Source organism: Nestor notabilis, unplaced genomic scaffold, assembly GCF_000696875.1.
Source record: "Nestor notabilis isolate BGI_N333 unplaced genomic scaffold, ASM69687v1 scaffold19166, whole genome shotgun sequence".
Classification (NCBI taxonomy): Eukaryota; Metazoa; Chordata; class Aves; order Psittaciformes; family Psittacidae; genus Nestor; species Nestor notabilis.
The window spans coordinates 387-11,386 of record NW_009934479.1 but is presented as its reverse complement, the minus strand read 5'-3'; the positions used below and the strand labels follow the sequence as shown (position 1 = coordinate 11,386).

The following is an 11,000-nucleotide window of genomic DNA, read 5'->3' as shown; positions in this document are numbered from 1 at the left end:
GATGCCTCAAAGTTCATTGCCAAAATGCAAGGCAACACTGCTGTATCTGGAGACATGCTGGCTCTGCTCCAGGCAGTACATTTAGCAGAGTTGGTAAGGAGGCTGCATCCAGGGTAATCATTGGTGTCTGGTGGAGCAGTCTTGTTTGGGGACCAAAAGCCAGTGATCACCAAGCTATCGTGTTACCTTCCCTGTTACAGACATGTCCTGTGGGATTACACCTGCAGCAGCAGGGAGGGAGCTTGAGGAAGAAGCAAGACCTTGTACAGAAGCCAAGTGGTTACTGGAAAGGCCAGAACGGAGACAAAAAGAGCCAAACGACTCAATGTGGATGAATCCAACCTGTCTCCACTGACTGTGGGGATGTGGTCTTCATTGCCCCATCCCTGCCCTTCATACTGACCTGTCCCTGGGAACAGCCAGCAGCTGGCCCCTTTTGACAACCTCAAGTCCCCAAAGCCATGCTGCATCTTTGGCCCTGACCGGTGCAGTGCCCCATGACAGTGGGAATGGCTCGCTGGAGGTCTTTGCTCAGGGCTTCCAGTGAAGATCATTTGCTGGTTCAGGTCCACTGGTGTCTCCATCATTTTGACTCCTGTAGCCTGCACACCTCAATGCCAGGGAGAGAGTGGTTAAACTAAGAGCGATGCATTGCTTGGCTCTCCAGGAGCATGAGTGAAGCATCACTTCTCCCGGGACAACCTGCCCCAAGCTTAAGTTTTAAACTGCAAACAGATAAACCCCATCCAGCATTTTCTGTGTGGGCAGGGAGCAGCTGCAACTGGTGCAAACCTCACCCAAGCTCTTCTGGGACTTGGCTTTACATAGCATTCAGTCCTGGGATGCCTGAAACTCACTCCCTCCTCCTTTCGAAACTTGCTAATGAAGAATCAGGCTGCTGTCCCCTAGGCTGGGATAAACCTTTCTGCCCAGCTTTGGGAAAGACCCCATGCTTTTCGCATGACTCCGCTTTAAACAACAATAATACATTAAAAAACCCAAACATAAATCCTGCCAGAGCTTTGATACAATCTGCTCGTGACACTGCTGCACTGGGAAAACTCTTTTGCATTGTGGTATCCCTTTTTGGAACACCCTTGGAAACCTGCCTGGAGCAGCCAGTGCTGCCAATCCCAGTCAGTGGCTGCCAGCAGCTCGAATCCTCACTGCTGCCAAATGGGAAGAGAGGGTATGCAGGACACGCTGTCCAGCTGGCCATCTGACCCTGGCACTCTGCTTTACACATGCAATACCACAAGCTGAAGCACTTCACGCCTCTGTGCTGGGGAAAGCAGCAGTAGGTGTCTGAAGGAGATGAGAGTTAATGATCATAGAATCACAGAATGGTTTGGGTTGGAAAGGACCTGAAGATCATCTAGTTCAAACCCCCCTGCCATGAGCAGGGACACCTCACACTAAACTATGTCGCCCAAGGCTCTGTCCAGCCTGGCCTTGAACACCGCCAGGGACTGATCATTCACAACTTCCTTGAGCAACCCATTCCAGTGCCTCACCACCCTCACTGTGAAGAACTTCTTCCTCATACCTAATCTAAACTTCCCCTGTTTAAGTTTGAACCCGTGAATCAAACTCCAGATTTGAATCACTCCAGATCTCCCCTCCATAGGATGCAGGGTGTTAGCAGCCCTGTGCTGTGGGAACTGGGCCAGCTCCCTCCCTGCTTGCCAGAACTTGCATGCAGGCTGAGCTTTGACCTCAGACTGCTGGTCTGGCAGCAGGGAAAACACCAGATTTTGCCCTCGGGGAGCTGAGAACAGAGGGGGAAATCCCTTTTCCTACAGCATTGTAAGCAGGAGTCTGAACATCTCAGACAAAACCAGTCCCCATGCCTCAATTTTCCCATTTGTAAGAGAAAGATCCTGTTCTTGCACTTCCCTGGGGGGTGTTAAGAGGGTTATTACAATCCACTCCCACAAACAAACACAGACCCGAAATAACAGACTTTCTGATTACAAAAATCACTGTATTGGGACAATGATAGGAAGTGCTCCACCACCACAGAGCTCGCCTTGCTTTCCCTTTGTCTTGCACCCCAAAGCCAGCATCCAGCCCAGCCATCACTGCATCCTCATGGAGGGGAACACAAGCCCTGCGGCAAATCAGACCAAAGGATGTCCTACACTGATGTTGGCTAGAATCCTGCTCCAGATGAGCATGCAGGACTCAGATGAACTCGTTCTTCTTCTGAATGAGCGTCTCCACCTCCTTCATGAACCGGAGGCACAGCTCCTCCTGCCACGGCAAGGCGACGCACTGCACGGCCACGGGCAGCCCCACGCTGCCGCGAAAAGCCTGTGGCACAAACAGAAGGGGAAGAGGGCAGGGGGCTGTCCTGGGGAAGGGATGGGGATACTGATACCCCAGGGGAACCTGGCGCCACTCACCTTTGCCATGGTGCGGTCCCACCAGTCCCGATAGTACCCCTGGTAGCCCTTCAGCTCCTCCTCATCCTCGTCTGTCACCATTGTGACAGGGACTACGCCAGCGGGGAAGTCCAAGGCGTTGTAGAGCATGGTGTAGCTGACTGCCACTGTGGGAGAGAGGGAGCTCGTAGTGCCAGCCTGCTGCAGGGAAACCCTTCACCCCTCTCCACATACACAAGCTTCCAGCTAACAGGGTGGGATCCAGAACTATAGGATGGAAACATGCCCCTTGCCACCCACATGCACAGGGGAGGGTTGTCCTGGCTGCACCCCATAGGTTGGGGTTGCAGATGCCCCAAGAACTGAGCTCCTCCCACCACTGGCCAGTGCCTTGGGATGTGATAGAAGGAGGAGGAGGAATGCTTCTCATTGATACCAACTGCTGCAGCAGGGTCATGATGGAGGTACAGATCCTCTGTTGGCAGTCCTACCCGAGAGCTTTGCAGGGTAGCCAATGCCAAGGGCTGGGCCCAGCATAGGACAAAGCATGACATCCAGATTCAGCTTCTTCCACTGGGCAATGAACTGCTGGCTGAACTCCTGAGAAGGAAACACACTGGTGGTCAGTGGGGTGGATGTACTGTCCCATGATCCCTGGGCACCTAGCTGGGCTCTTGGCCCTTCCCCAGGAGCAGCCATCAGGCTACATCAGGCCTCATCCTGCTAAAATGCAGCCATCTTTTGGTGCTTGGCCAACAGCTCTCCCAGTGTACAAAGCACCCTCTCCCCTGCTAAAACTGGAGGTAGGGAAACATTGAGTGTAGGGCACATGGTGACATGGACATGAGCATGGGCCTTGAGGAAACCAGAATGAAAATAAAGGTAAATCTGCTGCAGCTGATGTCCTCTTTTCAAGTGTAGGACTAAAAAATTCAGGTCTGATTCAGGATCATGAATTTGTCTACGTGTCATCCTAATCTTTAAATGTGCTGAGATCTGTTGAGGAGTGACCTATGCTCCTACCTTACATCACTAATGACTCTATCATCTCCTAACCTTGGTGGGTACTGAATCTGCCTCTTTCTAAAGAGAAATAAAACCAAAACTAACCCCAAATTGCAATACTTTACCTCCATTTCATGATGAAGACTCCAGACTTCTTCCACTGTGCTGAAAAAGATAAACAATGAAAGGCATCAAGAGGCGCTGCAAAAACCAGCTTTAGGGACAGGGAAGACCACCAAAAAGCAGATGGGCACAGGTTAGCTCTGCTCATGGAGCTGCAGCCAAGGCAAGAGAGGACTTTGGCAATGTCCTGGCTTTTCTCTGAAGGGCCAGAGATCTTATTTCTGCTTTTGCCCATGATGGAGGGCTGAAGCCTAAAAGGCAGATTGTTGCAGTGCTGTTTTGGTCAGACAAGTGCCAATAATTGCCCGACACTGAAGCAAGGAAGAGCCAGACTTCCTTCCATTGTATTTACCTTCCTTCTGTCTTACAGCATCCCTACCTCATGGCATGACAGAGGCATTAACCAGTGCTGAAGCTGACACCGTAATCATTTATCACAAGCTCCATCCAGTTCCTAAGCAAGAGGCTGTGAGCCTCCACCCTCATTCCCATTCTCTGCACTAGAGCAGTTTGCCAAACCCTGCAGGGTTACAGTGTTGACATAAACTGCTCCCACCCTTGTTTTCTGCCTTCTCAGATGCATGCAGCTGGGGCAGCGTGCCTAATGTAACAAGCACTGCTGCTCTCCACAAAAGAAACACAAATCTTCACACATTAGCTCAGGCTCAGATTTACTCACTTTGTTCTCATACTCACTAGCATGGCTGAAAGTCGAGGCATCTGAGGAGGGGAAAGTAGAAGAAAGAAAACAGTTAATCCCAGCCTGTTCTCTGAGACAGCTCAGTCACAAATACAAGCTGCTGACTCAGTGTTCAGGCAGGACTTGTGGATTTTCCCCAAACCAGGGAGACGAGGACCAGAAATAGCATCTTTCCAGTTTGGAGGTGTGCCTAAGCACAGGTAAGAAGCAATGTATTCTCTACAATAAAGTGTTACTGCAATGGGAGGCAAGTTATTCACAACTTATTGCTTAATTCCATCTACACTAGAAAGAAATGGACCTTACAAAGGGTTTGGTGATCCAGGAGAGGACATTTTTGAACCACTTTGGAGACTTCATCAACCAAAACAGCCTCAGGCTGCTTTCTTCCAGCTCCCCTTTGCTGAAAGAGAGAAGGGCATTTAGCTGAGCAGCGTTAGGAAGCAATCACAGAAGATCACAGCTTTCACCAGGCCAACCCCTCTGAACAACATATCTAAGTGACAAAAAGAGGTTTGCTCCATTTTTCCCGTGGGGTCCTCTGATTCTCACAGTATTTATAGGATATCATCATCCAATTTCCTTTCATCTGTAAAGGCTGGTAACAATCCCAAAGGGACCCAAAGCTCATCTGAATCACGTTATGGTAAGCTCCCAGTAAATTCTAGTACATATCAGCATATCTACAGCCAGTAGGTCCGCTATGTGTATCTGGATGCTAGCCAGATCCTAGGGAGGACTTTTATAGAAAGGCACTGATCCCACAAAACCATTCTAGGCTATACTTACAACTTCTTGAGGAAGCTAGCACACCCATCTGCAAACACTCCCTTGACGCAGAAGTTAAAGAGCACATAGTCCATGTTCATGAGTTCGAAGGGCACCAGCTGGAAGGACAACAGAAGTGGAATCAGTGGCACAAGCACAAGCAAGCTGAGTAAGAGAACCCATTGAGAGCTCTCAGTGGGCCAAGCTGGGCTGAGGATTTTCTGACAAGCCCTCAGGAAATCCTCTCTCCAGCATCTGAGGCCACCAGGTCCTCCCCATTCCATCCATCCTCCCCTGAAAACACTGCTCTCCCTTTGAGCAACAACTGATGAGCCAAAAGATACAGGATGGGCTTGGTCCCCTCATGTCCAAGCAGCCCCAAGGCACAAAGGGACAAAGGTCCCTCCAAAACTGGCAGTGGGTGACAGAAAGCATAAATCTGTGCTCCCCACTTCACTCCTAATCCTTGTGCAAGGGTAAGGGGGAGGCGTGCAGCTGAAACCATGCCTCATGGACAGGAGATTACTTGTTGAAATGGCAGAGAGGAGCAAGGAGACAATCTCTGCTCAGCATCCCAGAAACCTGAGGCCCTAGGAATGGGTCTGGGTCAATATGGGACTGCTTGGCTATGAAAGATCTGCCATCTGCAACTGCCCATTTATTTTTTCGTTAGGTCCTTGTTTCCAGATACATAAACAGGAGGCAGCTTTCCATGCAACATGCAATAGGTCTATGGAACTGTTTGCCACAGGATATGATGCAGAAGAGGTGAAACTGGCTCCAGAATACACTAAATAAGCACTTAAACAACAGATTGTCACAGCCATTAAGAGGGATGGTCCATGAGGCTCACAGAACACGCTGAGCTGACAGTAATCATATACAACAAGGACTGTAAGCTCCATGTGGGCACTTCCTCAGGAGCCACATTGTACAGCACCTAGCAGAATGTGGATCTCAGCCAAGGTGTGAGCACCCACACTACAGACAAGTCATACAGCAATGTGTCTAATCCCCAGCATGTTATGGATCATGGTGGGCTCCCTTTTGTGCTCACCAGCACATAAAGAGCACTGAGATCCTGCCAAGAAGAGAAATCAAGTTGCAGTATAAATAGTTTCTCTTTTCCAGAAGCAGCTATCTACTTTCATCAAAGCTGTGGGAAGCCTAGTGGATTCCAGGCCCCCTTTCCTTGCCAAATTTGCTTGATGTTCACCCATGAGTCCTAAAACCATGGTAGATGCAACATGACTATTGGATTCATGCAACACCCTACCGTGTGGCCAGCATCCTCCAACAGCTGCTTTGTCTCCCGAATGGCACGTCTCATGGCAGGGCTTGGCATAGTGAAGAAATCAGTTTCATAGTAGCCTATGCGGAGAGGCTGTGTGCTGGAATACACCTGCAGAGCAAGGAAGAGCACCAGCTGTATGGATGTCAGTGGCATCAGGAGCCAACAGCACACGCATGCTGCAGGGTGAGTCTGGAAAGCAGCACTCCTCTCGTCCACATGGCTACCCACAGGTCCCAGAGGTCTCCCATGAGCCACTGATGTTTTCAGCTTGAGCAACAGCAGCTCTTCTCACGAGACCTTCGCCCCCTTTGAGGTCCTTTACCTCTTCATTGAAGGGAAGGGGGGGCACTGAGCTGTCCAGGCTGAACATGTCCTCGCACAAGAGCGCCCGCATGGATAGAGCCAGGCTTTCCACGTCTTTCGCTATTGGCCCCACTGCTGCAGTCACTGGAAGAGACCAGAAGAGAGCATCCATGGTTGAGTGGCTTTCAAGGGCATGTCCTACAAAAGCAGGATCTCTTGGCATCTCTTGACTTAGTCTAGTGTTGGCAACCATTCCGTATTGAAAACTGGGCTGGAGATGCCTACCGGTGTTTTCCCACCAGCAGGCCCATCTTTATGGACCCAGAGCTGTTATCCATCAATGTGTCCTGACGTCTCCATCTCATGATATACAAAATTAAATTAAAAGCTTTGTCAATCACAACACAAGGACAACATAAGATGCCCCTTTTGAGTGCTAATGCCACCTCCCATGAAGCAGTGGAAACCACACAGCAATCTGGTTGTTACAGGGTGTGTGAGTTTTGTGTGTTACACAAACAGCTCCTCTAGGCTGGAAACATTCCAGTTTCTCAGGAATCAGAGGGTGGCTTTCTGAAACAGTCCCTGAAAGGGAACCTGCTTCTCTCTCTGAATATGTTCAAGGTCCCTCATTACCAGCTGTGGGTCCTTCTCACTCCTGCCCTACCGCCCTCCCTGTGGAACAGCCATCAGTTCCTACCTGCCTTCTGCCCAGGGATGCCAGAAACTACTCCTTTTTTACTGCAAATAAAAAAAAAGACACAAAATACACCAGCTGAGTAGTTTTCATTGAAGGGAAAAGGCTTTAAGCAGTAGTAGGTGGTAATGAAAACACTGCCTTCCCTCTGCAGATGCAGAGGTTGGCAAGAAGGCCAAGGGGAAGTTCAAGAGAGACCCAACGTAGGCCAGAATGATTTATTCCCTGTCAGTCAGGAACAACCACCCCCTTAGCATGCAGGTGGAAAGGTTTCCTCATCTCCATTCTGGGGAAACCAATGCTTCCCTTTAAATAGCCCCCAGAAAATGTCCAGGCAGAAGGGAGAAACAAGTGCTTCCCAGTTCCTCCTGAGTTTCCCCTTGCCCATGAGAGCAGCAGCATCCCAGCACAGCAGTCAGTAGGGTGATGGCTGCATCCCACCCAGAGACATTACCACATCACTCGCAGTACCTGAGTCTGTTCCCAGTGGGTTTCAGTGCACAGATCCCACAGAAGGCAGCAGGGAAACGCAGGCTCCCTCCTAAATCTGTCCCAAAGCCCAAGATGGACCCACCTCCTCCTATAAGTGCCCCTTCTCCACCAGTGGAGCCTCCGGGGCTTCTGGTGTAGAGCAGTGGGTTGAATGTCTGACCAAAGATTAAGTTATTGCAGTCATAGCTAAAAAGAGAGCAAGAGAGAGAAGGCAAATGAGAGGAATGTAGCTATCTGCTGTGGACACTAGTCACTACAAAAAGACCTTCAGAAGGTAATTCACTACTTGTTGTATTGACACCACTTAGTCTGAAGGAGCTTCCCAAAGCTTCCCACCAGCCTTTTCATGACAGTCCCAGGACCTGGATTCACTGCCAGCTAATTTGAGCGTCATCAAGCCTTGCCCAGACAGATCCTCTGGCAGCACAAATACATCAGCCGTCCCAGAGAGCCTCCCTGTTCAGGTGGTCCCACGTGCCACAGAACATCCAAAGCAGCCCACCCACCCTGAGGGGAGGCATTGCTTAGTCCCTGCTTGTGAACATGCCAAATGCCAGCTGCAGTGATATTTGAACATCGGAATCCCCCAGGAAGTGGTGACAAATCTGATAATCCCCAAGGCAAACTCCTTGTGTGGCTTTTTTTTTTTTTTATTTTAAAAAAAACATGCTCAGTCATTGCTGTGACCTTAAGGAAGGCATTTCATATGGCTTGGGCAATAGTCATTCACTCTATTTAACAAAGTTCACTTGGTAGGACACAAGGGCACTAGCAGGGTGGCTGTCCAGCAGAGCACACCTGATCTCACCCCAGATCAAGGACACCAAAAGTGGTCTTTCCAGATAGAGTAGGAGGTTTGGGGGCAGGATAGTTTAAGGTCATTAGCTTAGCCAGCTTCCCCTTCCATGAATGTGTGTTGGCACTGTGGAGTTAAGAGAAGCATCTCCGAGAAGTTAATTTTAAAAAGATTAAAGTGATTTAAAAACATCCAGCACAGGAAAGGAGGGTAGTGATTTCTCTCCTCTTTATTTCATTTGAAGCTAGAGTTAATTTTCACCCTTAGTGTAAATGTGTTCACTTATTAAAGTAAAACTTAAAAGACACTAAGAATGGGGACCAAGTCCTATTATTGAAAAAGAAGTGGGAAATTAGAATTAAACTTGATAGAAACCCTCACTTGAGATGAGGGAGGGAGAGGTGCTACCATGCTGAGGGAATGGAGCACCCACCTACCTGATGAGGGACTGGGGAACGTTGGTTTTCACAAACGGAATTGCCCCCTGTCTCCTGAGCACCTGCACCACCACACTGTCCTCAGCCACAGGTTTATTGATGTTTTTTATAAACCCCAATGTGGAATCATGACCCTGGGAACACAGGAAAATGAAGTTTCCAAATGGAGGACTGCAATTCCCTTGACACCATATTTTTATCTCTCTCTATATATAAGCATGTGCATGCATCTCCAACAACCCATCCATCATACACACATTGCATAGTGTATTGGTGGTAAATCTGACCAGCCTTCTCTGTTGTCTTATAAGGGAGATGGGCAGCAAACCCCACCACCTACCAGGGCAGGCCCTCCCACATCACCTATAACAAAGTCACAGCCAGATGCTGAGGTCAAACCTCTCCCTGCCACCCAACTTCAAACCCGAGGGATCTAGGGATACACACAGTTACCTGGCAGTCGATGGAGTCTTTGAGGCTGACAGGCACCCCGTAGAGCAAACCCAGCTTCCCCGCTGGCTTCGCTTTCTGGACCTGGGTCTCGCTTTCCTGCAGATACTCTGTGATGCAGTTGGTTTCTGTGGCCATTTGGAGAGCCTTGGGGAAAGGAGGCAAAGCCCAGAGGTGAGACATAGCCCATAGCATTGCACAGCAGCCTTCTGGTTTGCAAAGGACACTTGCCTTTTCCCCCTTTTCCACCTCAGCAGAATACCAAAGCCTATTCTCTTGGCTGAGCTTCTGGGGTGATATAAAATTATAACCCCAAAATGGAAATCCAGGAGGTGGTCAGGGCATTATGGAAAAAATAGAGAATGAAAGTGGACATTGAGTCTTTGAGGTTTCAAACCCCATTTGGAAATGGAGGGGAGACAACAGCAGCACTCTGCAACTTCCCTGTAGCTATACCTGCCCTTAGGAAGGTACAGGCTCCCAAGATGCTGAGCTTGCTACTCCCTTTTGATCCAAACCAAGCTGAGAGCCATGGCACCCAGATGCCCAGCTCTCTCCTCACTCACAGAAGAGCCCAGGACTAACCAGTGAACAAATGCTCAGCAGCATTTGGACCAGGCTTGAGCCTTGTGCTGGGTTTTTCCCACAAAGAGCCAGCCCCACTGTGGGCTTAGACACTGCCTACCACCCTTGCTGCTCACCTTGCCAACATAGGCATAGAAGACATGGTCCAGAGGTAGGGAGCCATCCCGGAGTTTCTTGGTGAGCTCCGGCAAAGGCAGATTGAGGATGGAGGTCACATTCACAGAAGGATGCTAAGGGAGAAGTTAAACAGTCAATGACACACCTCTACCTCAGCTGGTGGACTCCTCCTCTCTCCTTGGTGCACACTGTAACCCATCCAAAAAGTATCTGCTGTTTACAGGTCGAACACAATATATGCCTCAAAGCCATAATCCTTGCTCCTACCAGTGAGCATGACATGAAACGTGCAGGACCAGCAGTAACCCAGGCTTTCTAAAGCCTTGTCTTTCTGGCCAGACCAGCCCCACCAAACGCCTGCTGTTTAAGAGAAAGCCTTTTGTGCAGCCTTGTTCAGACAGGTCTTGTCCAGGCCCAAGGGAACTGTTCTCTGCTGAATTACAGTGGGAACTGGCAGCATGGTTATAGACACTGCTCCAGCGAGAAACAAAAGTGGACCTGGGGCTAACTCATCTCCTGGCATCACCAAGATATCCTAGAGGGAAGCGCTCGAAACAGGGAGCCCCTCAGCTGACAGCAAAGAGGTCATTTCAGGGGTCGGCAGAGATTTCCTCTCGACCTACTGAACACGAAGAGAAAAAACATCAAACCTCACCCCCCGAGCTGGACTCTGAACCAAGCGAGCCCACCCCAGCCACAGGTCGAGGTGATGGGATTACAGTGGGAACAGCGTGGCTCAGCCGGATTTTTGGGCGCTGGTGGCACCGCTTCCTCACACTCAGACCCCGCAGGCAGAGCCCTCGGGCTGCGCGGCCACTGTGCTGATAACACACCGCCCCTCCCTTTCTC

The 11,000-nt window shown here is 49.8% G+C and overlaps 1 protein-coding gene across 1 annotated transcript in view; it reads right to left on the bottom strand.

Annotated features, from left to right (window-relative positions):
- Positions 1-2,184: 2,184 nt before the first annotated feature.
- LOC104407958 (fatty-acid amide hydrolase 1-like) overlaps positions 2,185-11,000 on the bottom strand; it is a gene marked incomplete at its 5' end in the record, with an annotated part of 9,199 nt that continues 383 nt past the window's right edge. The window contains 14 exons of the mRNA XM_010017373.1: positions 2,185-2,313; positions 2,406-2,551; positions 2,876-2,984; positions 3,515-3,554; positions 4,192-4,232; positions 4,519-4,615; positions 5,002-5,099; positions 6,257-6,382; positions 6,597-6,721; positions 7,278-7,318; positions 7,746-7,952; positions 9,000-9,133; positions 9,453-9,596; positions 10,151-10,264. Coding sequence (XP_010015675.1) covers positions 2,185-2,313; positions 2,406-2,551; positions 2,876-2,984; positions 3,515-3,554; positions 4,192-4,232; positions 4,519-4,615; positions 5,002-5,099; positions 6,257-6,382; positions 6,597-6,721; positions 7,278-7,318; positions 7,746-7,952; positions 9,000-9,133; positions 9,453-9,596; positions 10,151-10,264 — 1,551 coding nt within the window. The remainder of the gene's footprint in view (positions 2,314-2,405; positions 2,552-2,875; positions 2,985-3,514; positions 3,555-4,191; positions 4,233-4,518; positions 4,616-5,001; positions 5,100-6,256; positions 6,383-6,596; positions 6,722-7,277; positions 7,319-7,745; positions 7,953-8,999; positions 9,134-9,452; positions 9,597-10,150; positions 10,265-11,000) is intronic.